A 16,874-nucleotide genomic window follows, 5' to 3' on the forward strand; every position below is an offset into this window, starting at 1 on the left:
TGGTATCACTGCCCAGAAAGACTTCGATATTATTTAATAAGCAATTAATAGAAGTCAGACCGAGTAAAACATAACACAAATACTGGGCAGCGCGTCTTTTTTAAAAATTTATTTTACTCTTCTGTTTGGTTAAAGCTCTCTTTATCTCTCAGTGTTGACTGCAAATAAATCTTTGGCTGCGTTCGCGTTTCTCCTAGAAAGTCTGCGTTGAAGTCGGGAGTCATACGTTTTTTGTACAGACTGTTCAATTGTATTAAACACTCGGGTCCCCCAATATTCTATTATTTTTCTTCCGTCAACTTCAAACTAGTTTTACATGACTTTTTGTTGTTTATATTTAGTTTATTAATATTGTTTCTATTTTTGTTTATTTTTAGCCCAGATAAGTTACTGAAATATTACTGTTTTTTTTTTTTTTTTTTTTTTTTTGCTGTTGGCGGTAAAAATAAGGAACTTCAAATAAAACTTTGATTTGTAATATTATGTTCTGGTTTAGACAGCTTTTATTTTAGATTGTATTAATGCTAACAGCATTATAATATTTTGGCGCCTATGCAAACTGCAGAAACACTGTACTGAGATCACATCACCTTAAACTCATGTTTTGATTACATTGTGAAGGGATACGGAATTCTTTGGCTTCTCAATAGCTTTGGAATACTGTACCCCCACCCATGTAGAATATTGGGGGAATCCAGTGTTTACAATAGAACACATACCTCGCTAGACAGAACATATATGACTCCCGACTTCAACGCAGACTTTCTAGGAGTAACGCGAACGCAGCCAAAGATTTGTTTGCAGTCCACACTGAGAGATAAAGAGCGCTGCCCAGTATTTGTGTTATGTTTTACTTGGTCGGACTTCTATTAATTGCTTATTAAATATTATCGAAGTCTTTCTGGGCAGTGATACAACATTAATTAGTTTACATTTCAGATACAGAATTTCCATATCAAAAACAATATATAGAATTGCTAAAAATAAATATGTGACGCTTTTGTGCCTCAGACTAAGTTAAAAAAAAATAAGCCTGAGTACATCACGGTAACTAGTAGTGTGGCGCTTATACACAAATATATTTGACATTCCAATTCAGCTGTCTTTGGAAAAAAGAGAAAAAAAGCATCTGCGCAGGCGTGAAATCACCAGGGATACCGAATTCCATGGGGTACCAAAATCAGCGTCTCACCTGTTCTAATTAGAACGCGTCAGGTAGTGCGGTTCATCAGAAGGGTGGACTCTAATGTCGTGCTTCATTTTCTGTGTGTCCTCCAATATCCACAAATGCTTTGTGGTATGTGTGGCAAAATACTGGCGCCTGAACTTCAGGCAGAAGCACTTGCAGTCAAGAGTATACTCCGCAATGGCTATTCATTTTATGCTTTAAAAAGTCAGGATATCTCTGTTAAGCTAGTAAGGAAAATAACAAAATCACAACGTTAAATTAGGCGACTGCAAAAATGAAATGTGAGTTAAAAAGTAGGATTGCTATGAAGTTAGGTAATTTGTCAGCTGTTTGATTTCTGCCCAGGCAATATATGATATGTTTAGAGCCAGGGCAACAGCAGTTACTTTGGGTTGGTTGCAATTGAGAATCATTTTAATGCGTAGATGGCGAGTATTTTGAGCTGCTTAGTTCGTTGCAATTGGTATTATTTTGCGTACTAGTTAAGTACCGTCCTCTTTACTAACCACGGGCTCTGATCATCCCCCGTCTTAGTAGCTCCTTTTAGTTTGTTGCAATTGATCCAGTAGCTCATGGACTTAACTTAACACCAACCACATAAAAACACAATATTTGAATAGTTACCATAATACAGAATGATTGTAAACTTCTTAAAACGACAGGGGCCTGCAAACAAAATGTTGCAGTACTGTCCCAGAACACCCACCCTTGAGGGTGAAAGCAAAAAAAAAAAAAAAAAAAACACGAGGCGTTCCTCGGGTGACGTAAACGCCATTGTAACGCATGACTGCAGTTTAGTCACGTGATGTGACGTTGACATATTTTTTTGGGAAACTTGTCTGGTCGCCATTTTAAGACAGTTGGTGGAAGAAGATTAGCGTGAGGTTTTTAAACCTATTTTTAAAGGCAGATAGCGAGTTATTTGTTTAATCTTCAAATAGCTGACGCAGAGGTAAGAGAGATGCTTTAAATGAGCACGGTATGTACTTGTATTTGCTGGAAAATAATTTTCTGAAGAAAGGTTAATTAGACAGACAGACAGACAGGAAGGCCTTGAGGCGAAAAAAGAACAGCTCGGTTATTGTCGATATTTTATATATTTTTAATGTATAAAATGATCACGTATCAATAGTATTTATTTAGCATGTAAAATACGTTTGTCTATTGAGTCGAGTAAAATGCGTGCAATCGGTAGTGCTGTACTTATTCAAAGATAAAGCCCATCCCTCCCCACACAGATTTCACGTTAAACAAAGCGTTCCATGTCGGTGTATCATCATTTTAAAATATAATTATCTGTCTGTCTTAGTAAGTTACCGGTATATTGAAATGAAACGGATTTTTTGAATATCACTAGTTGTCTGGCGATGTAATATTAAATGACGTGCATTGTCTTAAATGTCTTAAATTTGAATACAAAATTGTATTTAGACTCAGCCGAAGGGTAAACTCCTTTGTGTACAAAATGGAGACGTGGCTTGTCAAGCACTAATTACTGCGTGCCCTTGATCACAAAACCTACAGTGGATTTGGCTAGTTACGCGAACCTTTTTCCATAGGCGCATATGAGTCCAAATTAATAAAATAATAAATAGGCGCAAATTCAAAAAAGAAATACAAGAACGCGATTTGCCAAAATAAATATTACCATCTTGTGCTGTTTAACATGTAGGCCCATACATATTGTTTCCTTTTTTACAGGTGCTGTTTACAAAAAACGCGGTTTTACGTTGGTTGATTATTTTCCTTTTAAGATGGTTGGTATATATTTATTAATCAACAAACTTGTTTTTGTAGTTTGCCTCCTAGAACGTTTTGAGTGCACAGTTGATGGTCAGATTGTATCGGTGTGCACCCCTCAATGCAGGCAGGGCTTTTAAGTTTACGTTTCTCTAATGTAAACTGCCTTGGCACGCACTGACAAATATTAGGCGCATTTACAAATGGTATGCTTTTTGTTATTACGCATTTATTTAGTACATTTTATTTCTTAACTTTTGTTTTCGTACAGATGTGGTGTACCCAAGTAGTCTGTTGAAAATAAATACACTTTTTGTAAAAACTAAACAAAATACTTAAGAATGCCGTTGAACATTTTTTTAATTTCATTCAAACTAGATAAAACGAGAGGTTTATCTGTTTTGTAGATTTTTTCAGATTTTTGCGATGCCTGGCTTTTTGGACATGGTGCCAGCCTGCGTGATTTGACTTTAAAAATATTTATTAAAGGGACAATTCTCAGTAGGCTACTCAAACAGCCAATTAAACATCCCGTTATTATTTAAGAAAAAATATATACCGTTTCATTTTGAACACGGTAATAAAAAACAATTGACATGCTGATTTTGTATGTGTGTACATTTACACTGGACGCACATAGAGAAATAGGAAGAACGGTTTATTTTAGACACTATCTGTTTTGTACAGTATTATACGAGTTAAGTTTGTGTGAAAAGACCATTTAAGTAAGTTTTGTACTCAAGTAATGAGTATTTTTTTTTTGTGTACTATTTAAATATTCATGTGCATGTTGATGTATCTGAAGCTACTTTATTTGGTGATCTTTCCATGGATTCATGCTACTCACTGTGAAATGTACAAAAAATCACTGTGTCAAAATTGTAGCCTGAGTGATGAGTTTGAGATTGTGAAACTTTGTCACCCACAAGTCTAAAACAAAACAAAATGATTGGGTGCACTGTAGAGCCCTGAACTAGTTGATTTGTATGAACTTGTTTTTTTGTCGGAAGTTGTAGTTTTTGACGTTGTGCCTTTTTTGTTTTTTTTAGATGCGGCACTCAAAGCGATCATACTCTCCAGAATGGGCTGTTTACAGCAGTTGGGATCAGAAGTTTGGTAGATGTTGCAAGCGCAGAAAACGGTCTCATAGCAGTGAGAGAGAAAATAAACCCCGTAAACATCAACGTCTCGTTAAAATGACTGATTGGTAAGTCAGATACCTTGGTCATGAGTGATGCGTTACTGGATTTCAGACTATTAAAATAGAAAACGCTTACGGCAGCCACTTTCGAAATGCATTAGCTATGTTTTAAAACAATAACCACGTCAAATGTCAACCACAAAAACACTTTGTCAGTGTTGTAGGATAAAAATGATCCTGCTTCAGAAACACTTAATCATAACAGGGCGTGGCATACAGTCAGTCTAAATATAGTAGCCCAGAATGCACTTACCTTTCATAGCCCTGACTTAAATTCAAAATGTTTTTTGATTGCAAACATTAGTGCCCGTTATGGCTAATTTCATCATTTTGGGTCCATTCCATGTATTGCTTTGTGTTTTATTAGGCATAATTGCTTCACTGTGAAATAGGCCTACACTTTGTATTAAAAAAAAAAAAAAATCCTGAGTCTGTGGGTGATGTTGCAGCTCCTCCAGACTCTTTGTGCAAGATCCTCAAACTGTGTTTAAACAGCGTTCAAACTGTCATGGGGAGCACAATGGTGATTGTGTATTTCAAAAATCTTTTGTATATGCCTAATGAAATAATACCTGTTGGTGTAAATCTGAACAGTTAATGAAATTGTATAATAAATATATCAGTTTAAAATATTAAGCAAAATACACAAAAGCTAGAATCTAAACTGAACTTTTCCATGACATTTTTGCATTTTGTAGTCATTACCTGGAGGCCAAGTCACTGAATGAGCAAATGGACTGCAAAGAGAAGCAGGTTTGTGAATGTAGCAGAGAGTACTCGCCTGAGTATGAAAATGAACATTGTAGGGAACAAGACTGGCACCATTATAGCAAATCCTCTGGGAGAAGTGGGATAAGCAGAAGAAGTGGGAGAAGCAGAAGAAGCAGTCGGCCCAGGAGACAGAGGAAACACAGAAGCCACGTCAATCGCCGTTCACACTCGGTATGATAATTGTCAGCATCGTCTAGCTAGGATTGTGATTTAGATGAGATGTTTGTGGTTAAACTACGATTAAGCAGTTTTGTATTTTTTTCTGTACTTTGTCCAAGCAATATTAACACACTATTGCAATACTATAAAGAAAACCTGTGTAAATATTAAACCTTTTAAAGGAGCAGGTTGTGTGTATAAACATAAGCATTTGCACTAGTAGGCCTTCCATTATTGACAGTTTAATTTTAGTATCAGGACTTTTTACTTAGTGACCACTGGGATGGAAATATAAGACTTTCACTACAGTAAAGAACTGTTTGAATCCCTGAACTCTGAGCTTAATTGCATATGTCTTGAGTTTGTAACAACTAAAATTTTGCTTGCTGTTCTATGATTAAACTCATGGTAATAAAACAGCTGTGCAGTGGGGGTCTTGCATCCATCCTTGCACTGTGAAAAAATTGGGTTAAAGCTTGTTGTTTAATCATGCACTGTAGGGCTACAGATAAAATCTGTATTAAAATGGGACTTGCAATAATTGGCACCATGCAAAGACATGCAATATCAAGGCAACTTGTGGGAAACCTATTCCATTGGTCTTTGGAAATCTTCCCCGAGTATGTAGTTATAACTTTTTAAATTAAAAAAAAAAAAAAAATGAAGATCCCAACCTCGGAAGAAACGTTAATGTTGTGGGGGTTTTTGTATTGATTGCATTTGTTGCATTGCTATTTTGAGAAGAATCTTATCTGAAAATTTGTTGCCATGTTTTTCTTCTGTAACACAAACTATGTGGCCCTGTGCATTTCTGGGGGATGAATTTGAATTTGCTCCTGCCAACCACCCATGGCCTGGCGCGTTATCTGAATGCCTGAATATCTTCCTGCTGAATGAATGAATGGCGCGTTCTGCCCTGAATTCACTCTGGTTTTTGATGACGTTGGTGCCGGCTACTTGACGTTTGCAGAGGAGTCCCCGCAGGAAAAGATCCAGGAGTGTTGAGGATGATGAGGAGGGGCACCTGATCTATCACAGTGGAGACATGCTAAGAGCAAGATGTATAGAATATTTTTGTAACTTTTTTCAGAACAATGTTAGTGTAGGATAAAATGGGGGCATGATAGGGATATGTTTTGACTGTTTTTTTGTTTTTTAAAAAAACAAATTTTTTTTTAAAATTAAAATTTATTTTAGTAATAGCAAAACAGTACACCTTAGGAATTTTGTTTTTTTTGTTTGTTTTTTAACCAATATGTAGACATTTTTTTAAGCACAGTGTAAAATAATAAAACAATGGAGGAAAAACCTATGCACAAGTTATCCAAATGTGCAATGAATGCTAGCCTTATGTAGTTGTGTATTCTGGTGATTTTATGTGAACTTAAACTTTCTTGCATGTACTCTAATTATAAACTGTTTATCTCTTTAGATGAGATTGTTTGCACTTTAGGAGAAGGAGCCTTTGGGAAAGTTGTGGAGTGCAAAGATTATAAGTAAGTTTTTTATATATATATATATATATATATATATATATATATATATATATATATATATATATATATATATATATATATATATATATATATATATATATATATATATATATATATATATATATATATATATATATATATATATATATATATATATATATATATATAATATATATAATAAATATATTATATAGATATATTTATTTTGTGCTTTAATTGGTTAACGTGAAACAGTCATGACTGTATGGACATTGTATGTTTTTGAACAGTATGACATTGTATGTTTTTGTTTTTCTATAGAGGGGGTAATCATGTGGCACTGAAGATCATAAAAAATGTTGGTCGATATCGGGAAGCTGCCCGATCTGAAGTTGAAGTGCTAGAGCAGATCAATTCTCTAGACTTTGACAGGAAATAGTAAGTTCTGTTTTTTATATACATACCGTATTACTTCAATTTGGTGCTGCAGCATTTATTTTAAATTGATCAAAATGACTGTGTCGCTTAAGATGGCGGCCTTTATTAATAACATAGCGGAACTTGCCTAGGCCAGCTTCTTGGGCTCCTCCGGCGTGTAGCAGGGACTCTGCTGTTCTGGAGCCTTGGTTGCTCCAAGACGAGCGAACCAGCTCCAAGAAGTCCTGGCACAAAGGGCGGGCTTGTTGTGGGTTCCCTTTCTGCTTTAAAAAGTGGTTCCCCTTCCCCTCCTGTTCTGCTGGCCAGGGAACGTCCGTGGCAGCAGCTGCGTGCTGCATCGGCCCAGAACTCCTCCCTCTGCGATATATGCGGAAGGGGCGGTATGGAGACCCCTGCTGTGGCCTGCCCAACTGAAGTGTCAGGGTCAGGCACGTCCGACCTCAGTGTTGTAAAGGACAGCTTTCCTGGGTTTGGGGGTCTCAGTGGGACCGGGGATGGGGAGCGTGAATGGGGAAGTTGAGGCTGCTCGGTGGTAGGGGGCAGTCTCCCCAGAGACTTGAGGAGGGTCTCCAGCATGGTCGTCTGGGCCCTCACCGTCTCTGCGAGCTTTTGAAAATGCCACTCGCCGAGCTTTGGTGTCTCTGACGACTCGGAGAGCGCCTGTGCTTACGCGGGGAAGGAGAGAGGTACCTCTGCGGTGACTGCCTTCCTGCCTCCAGAGTAACATCCAAGGACCTGTAGGCCACTCTCACCTTGGCTAAAGTGAGTGTTCGTGACTCAGCTATTCGAAAAAGACTGAACAAGAATGGAGTTCATGGAAGGATAGCCAGGAGGAAACCACTTCTTTCTGAAAAGAACATTGCTGCCAGTCTGAAATTTGTCATAGAGCACATAGATGATCCACAAGACTTCTCTGGACAGACGAGTCAAAGGTAGAACTTTATGGCCTCCCAATGAGAAACGTTATGTTTGTCGACAACCAAACACTGCGTTCGAACAGAAGAACCTCATCCCAACCGTCAAGCGTGGTGGGAGTGTGATGGTTTGGGGCTGCTTTGCTGCCTCGGGACCTGGATGGCTTGCCATCATTCCCCCATCATAAGTTCTGCATTTTATCAGAAGATTCTAGAGGAGAATGTCAGGCCATCCATCCGTGAGCTGAAGCTCAACTGAAAGTGGGTCATGCAGCAAGACAATGATCCTAAACATACAAGCAGATCTACAAAAGAATGCCTGCAGTTGAAGAAATTCCGCCTTTTAGAACGACTTGGTCAAAGTTTGGATCTAAACCTCATCGAAATGTTGTGGCAGGACCAGAAGTGAGCTGTCCATGCAAGGAAGCCCTCAAATGTCACAGAGTTGAAGCAGTTCTGTAAGGAGGAATGGGCCAAAATTCCTCAAAACTGAAGAGACTGACCAACAGTTACAAGAAACGCTTAGTTGAAGTCATTGCTGCTCAAGGGGGTGCCACCAGTTACTGAATCTAAAGGTTCACATACGTTTTCACACATGAATATTGAATGTTGAATAATTTGTGGATAAGTAAATGTTGAAAAAGTGTCATAGCTTTTTATTTATTTGTTTAATCGGGTTCTTTGACCCCGTTCACACTTACTGAGTTGGCCGCCTCAATTTCCGTTCACAGTTGAGGTTTTAGGGGGCCTAAGTGCGTTCACATATGTGGCTGAAAAGGAAGCCTGAATTGCGGCGAAGTGCTTGTCGGGGAATGCAAACAGTGACGTAAACACTGCATTTCCAGGAGTCAACATAAGAGATTGAATTGGGAACTGTTGGTACTGTACTTGCTGCATAAGATACAATAAAGACGTGTGTTGACAGTGCAGTCGGTTACTGTGGAAAGAAGCGATCGTGTTGTATCGCATGTAAATGCAGCAAACAAAAACATGCACATTACATTAGTCACAGTACAGATTAATATATTAATGGTGCCTGAATATGCAATGTTGTATGCATTATTTATCAATATTGAGATTTACAATCTTAGCTACAATCTGAAGTGTGTGTGTGTGTGTATGTATTTTTGTATATATGTATATATATATATAATTACCCACACGCATAGAGAGAGTTCAAGTTTTATCATTTCAATGAAAGCTGTACAATAAGAAATACTTACCATTCATGACTGACCCAGCATCATCATTGTCAAAAGTGTCGGTGTATTCAGTGCATTCCCCATTGCTATTTTCCAGGCTGGAGAGCACTGTAGATTCCATAAAATCCAAGATTCGTGGTGGATTTCTCTCTGGCCTAGTGCTCGGTATTTCTGAGAGTTCTCGGACAAACTTGCATTACACCGACATATAGGAGATAGCTGCTTCTGCATCCAGTGCTCAAAGAATAGCATTGACCAAAGAATAGCATTGACATTTGCAGAGTTTTTTGGAGATGTTAAAGTAATAAAATAATGACTTGGATCGCATTATTGTGGAGGTTGGTGATTTAAAATGAGTGATCGGGAGAGTATCTATAGAGGTATATGTAAAATACAGCGAACAAGGGTGGGGCTTGGCTGGAGATGCAGGACTGTCCTTTTGCAATTCAATACCTTTTTAAACCTGCTTTAATTTAAAACACCGCGTGTGAAAATAAATTGGACCTGACGACTGACAAGCGCTGAAATAAATGGACCGCTAAGGGTTAATTTCTGCATCGTCGCAGCTCCTACCCCTTAAAACCAACATTGTTTGGTCTTCTACGCTCAACCTATTAGGGGAGTGGTTTGAGCTACGTCACCGCATTGATGCGTTAAGGCCAACCCAGGGCCTGCATTGGGTTCACATAGGTCGGTAGATAGGAGGCAGCATTGGTACTTTAAGCCGCATCAAAAAGCTGGTCTAAATTTCACCCAGCCCAGGGCCGCCTTTACATTTTTTGAGCATTCACACATGAGAAGGCGACCCTGGGCCGGCCTAAACCGCAAGTGAACGGGGTGTTTATCTATTTTTAGGACTTGGATTATGATCCAATAACATTTTAGGTTTGAAATATGTGAAAATCCTAGGGGGTTCACAAACTTTCTCGGCTGTGTGTGATTATATATATATATAATCACACACAGTACCAGTCAAAAGTTTGAGTACACCTGCTCAAAACCAGGTTTTTCATGATTGTCTCTGCTTTTAACTGTATAAACTTGTCTATTTAATATTTCATTATACGATGTGTACTTATATAAGCTGATAATCATAGGTGAATTACATTAAAAAAATTTAATTTTTAAATGAAAATGTAAATCTTGTCAACTTCAATGAAATGGTCATTCAAAGCAAGGAGATTTCAGTCTGACGCCCAAGTCAGTTAAAAGTCTGAAATGTGTATAACATGGTGTTAGAACACAAGTGTAAAAGTGTCTTTTGTTAGTTCTCTGAGTTAACTAGCATGTTACCTAATTAACCTTTTGTCACCAATTATTGTTAACAGGTGAGGGTCTATGATTACTATAAATATAGGTAGCATAGGCACAAGTTTGTCATTCCTGAATGTAAGGGAGCAGAAAATGGCAAAATACGTTCAGTTAAGCAAAGAAAAAAGTCTGTAATTACTGTAAGAAATGAAGGTCAATCTTTAAGACAAATCGCAAGAACTTTGCAAATGTCTTTAACTGCAGTGGCCAAGACCATAAAACGACTTGAGGAAACTGGCACTCATGAGGACGGAGCAAGGTCAGGCAGGCCAAGGGTGACCTCAGAAGCAGAGAACAAGTTCATTCAAGTCACAAGTCTGTGAAACCGGCGATTTAACTGCCCCTGAAATACAAGCTCAGTAAATGCTACTAGAAGTACAGATGTTTCAACATCAACTGTTCACAGGAGATTGTGTGAAGTTGGCCTAATTGGAAGAATTGCTGCAAGGAAACCATTGTTAAGAGGAAGAGACTTGTCTGGTCCAAAAAACACATAAACTGGTCATTTGAGGAGTGGAAGTCAGTCTTATGGACCAATGAGTCAAAATTTGAAATATTTGGGTCCAACCACAGAGTATTTGTAAGACGCAGAGAGGGTGAGTGCATGAGTTCTGCATGTGTGGTTCCGACTGTCAAGCATGGAGGAGGCAGTCATGGTCTGGGGTTGCGTTGCTGGTGACAGAGTTGGTGATCTTTACCAAGTCTATGGCAAGCTTAACCAGCATGGTAATCATAGCATACTTCAGAGGCATGCCATTCCATCAGGATTACAGCTAGTTGGGCAGTCCTTCATTCTTCAGTAAGATAATGACCAGAAACACACCTCAAAGTTGTGCAAGAACTATCTGGCGAAGAAGGAAAGTGAAGGACAACTCAGTCTAATGACCTCGCTCCAGAGTCTAATGACCTGGCTCCAGACCTCAATTCTATAGAACTTGTATGGGACGAACTGGACAGAAGAGTCAAAGCAAAGCTACCCAAAAGTGCCCTACATCTCTGGGAATTGCTGCAGAAGGGACTTCCTTCTTTCAGAAGGTGATTTCCTGCTGAAACTTGTTAACCGAATGCCTCGTGTTTGTGAGGCTGTTATTAAGGCAAAGGGTGGCTATTTTGAGGAATCCAGAATTTAAGAGACAATTTTCAATTTTCTTGAACATTGCTTTGGTACGCCTTATGTATTGTATATTGTAACGTGTTTTCATTTTCAAGTAGTTACAGAAACGTATACGACGTAAAGCATTGTCAATTATGGAAAAAAAACCTAGTTTCCAGCAAGTGTACTCAAACTTTTGACTGATTGTGTGTGTGTGTGTGTATGTATATATTATACATGTATATAATACATATATGTATATATTATGTGTATGTGTGTGTGTATATAATATATAAATTGAACAAAACTATAAACTCAACATGTATAGTGTTGGTCCCATGTTTCATGAGCTGCAATAAAAGATCCCAGAAATTTTCCATACACACAAAAACCTTATTTCTCTCAAATTTTGTGCACAAATTTGTTTACATCTCTGTTAGTGAGCATTTCTCCTTTGCCAAGATAATCCATCCACCTAACAGGTGTGGCATATCAAGAAGCTGATTAAACAGCATGATCATTACACAGGTGCACCTTGTGTTGGAGACAATAAAAGGCCACTCTAAAATGTGCAGTTTTGTCACACAACACAATGCCACAGATGTCTCAAGTTTTGTGGGAGTGTGCAATTGGCATGCTGACTGCAGGAATGTCCACCAGAGCTGTTGCTGGAGAATTGAATGTTCATTTCTCTACCATAAGCCGTCTCCAACATTGTTTTGGAGAATTTGACAGTACGTCCAACCGGCCTCAACCACAGACCACGTGTAATCACGCCATCCTAGGACCTCCACGTCCAGCTTCTTCACCTGCGGGATCGTCTGAGACCAGACACTTGGACAGCTGATGAAACTGTGGGTTTGCACTACCGAAGAATTTCTGCACAAACTGTCAGAAACAGTCTCAGGGAAGCTCATCAGCGTGCTAGTTGTCCTAACCAGGGTCTTGACCTGACTGCAGTTCGTCATCGTAACCGACTTCAGTGGGCAAATGCTTACCTTCGATGGCCACTGGCAAGCTGGAGAAGTGCTCTCCACGGGTGAATCCTGGTTTCAACTGTAGCGGGCAGACGGCGTGTATGGTGTGGTGTGGGCAAATGGTTTGCTGATGTCATCGTTTTAAACAGAGTGCCCCGTGGTGGCGGTGGGGTTATGGTGTGGGCAGCAATAAGCTACGGACAACAAACAATTGCATTTTATCGATGGCAATTTGAATGCACAGAGATACCGTGATGAGATCCTGAGGCCATTGTGGTGCCATTCATCCGCCGCCATCACCTCATGTTTCAGCATGATAATGCACGGCCCCATGTCGCAAGGATCTGTACACAATTCCTGGAAACTGAAAATGTCCCAGTTCTTCTTCTTCCATGGCCTGTATACTTACCAGACATGTCACCCATTGAGCGTGTTTGGGATGCTCTGGATCAACCTGTACGACTGCGTGTTCCAGTTCCCGCCAATATCCAGCAACTTCGCGCAGCCATTGCAGAGGAGTGGGATAACATTCCACAGGCCACAATCAACAGCCTGATCAACTCTATGTGAAGGAGATATGTTGCGCTGCATGAGGCAAATGGTGGTCACACCACGCCACTACCTTTTTTTTTTTTTTTTTTTTTAATGGTATGTGTGACCAACAGATGCATATATGTATTCCCAGTTATGTGAAATCCATAGATTAGGGCCTAATGAATTTATTTCAGTTGACTGATTTCCTTATGAACTGTAACACAGTTAAATTTTTGAAATTGTTTCATGTTGCGTTTATATTTTTGTTCAGTGTGTGTATATAATGTGTGTAATTCCTTCATGTAAAGTTGCTGCTTTTTCACCTGCCTCATTACTCTAGCTTCAAGACAGGATTGCAGTAATTTGGTTAATTCCATAAACATGTTAGGATAACTGTTCCAGATTCTTTTAGAAAATCCTGAAACTTAATATTTTCTCTTTTAGCCCCTGTGTGCGGATGCTGGATTGGTTTGATCACCATGGCCATGTCTGTATTGTGTTTGAATTGCTTGGGCTGAGTACTTATGACTTTCTAAAGGAGAATAGCTTCATGCCTTTCCCACTAGATCAGATCCGACACATGGCATACCAAATCTTCTCAGCTATTCACTGTAAGTATGCTTTGTGTCTCAGTTGCAATGTTAGAAGTGAGAAACCCACTCATATTTACTTAATGTAAATTTTTTTTTTTTTTTTTTTTAATCCTTAGTTTTACATCGGAACAAGCTGACGCACACAGACCTCAAGCCTGAGAATATTCTCTTTCTAAACTCTGATTACGTCATGGAATACAATGCCAAAATGGTACGTATTTTTGTCAAATGTGAGTAGTTTTTCCTCATCATTATTTGTGTTTGTGATGGGATGTCGTATTTTTGCTTTAGAAACGGGATGAAAGAACATTGAAGAACCCAGATGTCAAGATTGTAGACTTTGGTAATGCAACATATGATCATGAGCATCATAGCTCTGTGGTGTCAACAAGGCATTACAGAGCTCCTGAGGTCATTCTAGGTGAGTGTTTAATTGCATGAAGCATATTGACGAGGTGCCTCGCATGCAAATCCAAAAGTGGACAAAGCTTGTGATTTGATCATTTAAGAAATAAACACATTTTTGAAATATTACAATATAATTGCAATTACAGTTTCTGCATTTTCAGTTTCTATTTTTACCAAATTTTAAATAGAAAAGCATACTGCTGAATAGCATAGTTAGATATATTTAGGGTTACTGTGTAGTCATTGACTGTTGCATTAAGTTAAACTCCCTCTTTCAATCTGTCTTTTAGAATTAGGTTGGAGTCAGTCTTGTGATGTCTGGAGCCTTGGATGCATTTTAATTGAATATTATCTTGGATTAACACTGTTCCAGGTCAGTGTTATTTACCAAGTTAATTATTGAATTGTACACGGGCTTTATTGCCGCAGCCGTGGATGCAAACAGCTTTCAATGAAACGGTATTCTTGTTTAAAACAGTTGTTCATAATCACCCATTTCGAGTCCCTGTGTTTTCCTAAATTTGAGTGCCTTTTTTCAGTAACAAATGCTACATCTAAATGTGTGGTGATATTTTTTATAATTTCAAAAGATCATGGTGCATAAGGCAGCACAAACTGCTTTGCAGAATTGCAGTTTTACTTGGTCACAACACACATTCAGGTAAATCTGCTAAGAAGCAGTGTTTTATCACCCATGTAAAGTCTATGTATAAAAAATATACATGTCTGTTACAGACACATGACAGTAAAGAACATCTTGCCATGATGGAAAGAGTTCTGGGACCAATCCCAACCCACATGCTGCAGAAGACCAAGTAAGTAAACTTAATAAATGTTGTTTCCATTAATGGGTGTGATTTATATGTGCTAAAGCTAACCTGAACCTGGCCAATTGCTAATGTCCTTTTTCTTTAAGGAAACGAAGATATGTTCATCGAGACCGACTAGACTGGGATGAATACAGTTCATCAGGCAGATATGTTAGGAAGCATTGCAGACCTCTTAAGGTAAGAGATCAGAGGTGACAAAAGTAAGGTGCACAGTTCCATAAGACGTTTATACATAGCATAGTAACTGCCTATGCAATCTTAATGAAATTCTGTTTTGACGTTCTTTAGAAGAAGTTGCATATAAATCAGAAGTTGCATGTGATTTATGCTAACATACTTTAGGAACTGAAGCTTCATCTTAGGTTAACTCTCACATATAGAACATCTTTAACTGCTATCAATGGGAATCTTACATTATGGCAATATATGTGTTGCTTGGGTCATTGAACCTCTACTGTGGTATAATGTGCTTTACAACGCCATTGTTTCTGCATCATTGTAGATTAATACCAATGTAATTATTTCTGTTTTGTCTTTCAGAATTACATGTCTTCTAAAAATCCAGACCATGAAAAACTGTTTGACCTTCTCAGAAAAATGTTAGAATATGATCCTCTGAAAAGAATTACACTGAGTGAAGCCATGAAGCATCCTTTTTTTGATGTTGTACGCAAAGCAAAAGTGTAACCAAAAACAAAACAAAAAAAAAATTATACCCAATTTGAGATTCTCCAGAGGAGATTACATGGACTGTGTCAGTCTGCCTTGAAATAGTCATTATGTTCTGTTAAAAGCTAGTGGTTAAATTGTGTATCTATGTAGTTATGTAATTGATTCTTTGCATCTATCCACAAGATACATTTTTGTCTGATGTAACTTTGTACAATGTGTAACTTTTGTCAATAAAACTTGAGTTAAAAGCTGTGTTCACATTTTAATGAAGGAGGGGTGTATATAATACATGATCCTTATAGTACTGGTTTGTAAGGATATTTAGGTTATCTATAAGCATATAGATGCAATAGACATTTGTGTTTTATCCACAAAGTTCATATTTGGTGCAGAGAATGTTGATGTGAATTTCATCATTCCTGAGAAGGTTGCTGTTCTATCCCATTTTCTAAAGGGGTAGGACAATAGATTATAAAATCTTAGAAGTTATACATGAGCAATTTAAAAATTACAACTTGTTTGTATAGCTTAATATAGCATTTTCCTGTAGGTGGCAGCAAAAGCATAGGACATGACTGGCTCAACTTATAACAAGTTTGATTATAAACCTTGACTGATTTGTTCAGTATGTTGCAGTTTACATTGTTAACTAGGGAACTTAATTCTTTTATGTAGAAGACAATTAAGTTGCAGCATGTTTGTCCGTCAACATTTTCCTTTTCATTTCCATTTGGCTTTTATTTTTTTTTAAATGGAGGGATACTGGCTGGAGAAGGGCAAACTTTGACTTAATTTTTCTGTTACATATTTGTAGACAAATACACGAGACTTGAAATAAAGGCATTGCTTAAAAGGGAGTTGGTATTTTAGGTACCATTTGACAGCAGCAATTCTGCTTTTTGATCACTTGAGGGCAGTCAAACAACAACACTGAGCCAAATACACACTACCTTAGTATGAAGCTAGAAATTGCTTATCTTAGCTACAGACAGGCCATAAAATATATATAACATTAAAATGTATGCAAAGAAGTGGTAATGTGTAGGCCTGTCAGCCTATCTCATGTAAATGTAATCCAGCAGCCACTGTCAGTTTAGTCTGAATTTAAGCTGTATAATTGGAAATAATTAATCGGCCCATTAACTGATTCTTGTTTGCAAAAAAATCTGACGATTCAGTCATAATGGTAAAAATATCTTGCTAAACTGATATCTCTGAAAATGTTTTGATTGATTTGACAAGTAAACTAGTTAATTAAGTTTAAGAAAGAAAGTCCCATTGTGAAGCATCTCCTGGATACAGTAGATAAGCTGTTGGTTTAGACTAATAAAGCAACAAATTATAGATTATGGAAACTATATTACTAT

General features: G+C 38.0%; 1 protein-coding gene across 5 annotated transcripts; it reads left to right on the forward strand.

The window, feature by feature from the left end:
- The first annotated feature begins 2,015 nt into the window (after positions 1–2,015).
- Positions 2,016–15,755, forward strand: LOC121324368 (dual specificity protein kinase CLK4-like). 5 transcript variants are annotated; one of them, XM_041266112.1, is made up of 14 exons: positions 2,016–2,141; positions 2,891–2,946; positions 3,979–4,136; positions 4,829–5,072; positions 6,031–6,121; positions 6,493–6,556; positions 6,857–6,973; positions 13,449–13,615; positions 13,714–13,808; positions 13,889–14,018; positions 14,296–14,378; positions 14,741–14,820; positions 14,922–15,012; positions 15,376–15,755. In XM_041266112.1, the coding sequence occupies exons 2-14, from the start codon at positions 2,944–2,946 to the stop codon at positions 15,520–15,522; spliced, it is 1,470 nt and encodes a 489-aa protein (XP_041122046.1). In that variant the 5' UTR covers positions 2,016–2,141; positions 2,891–2,943; the 3' UTR covers positions 15,523–15,755. The 5 variants fall into 5 exon arrangements, with proteins under 5 accessions (XP_041122046.1, XP_041122044.1, XP_041122047.1 ...); XM_041266110.1 differs by lacking the exon at positions 2,891–2,946 and having other exon boundaries at positions 2,016–2,168; XM_041266113.1 differs by lacking the exon at positions 2,891–2,946.
- The last annotated feature ends 1,119 nt before the right edge of the window (positions 15,756–16,874 follow it).

Source organism: Polyodon spathula, chromosome 12 (genome assembly GCF_017654505.1).
Source record: "Polyodon spathula isolate WHYD16114869_AA chromosome 12, ASM1765450v1, whole genome shotgun sequence".
Classification (NCBI taxonomy): Eukaryota; Metazoa; Chordata; class Actinopteri; order Acipenseriformes; family Polyodontidae; genus Polyodon; species Polyodon spathula.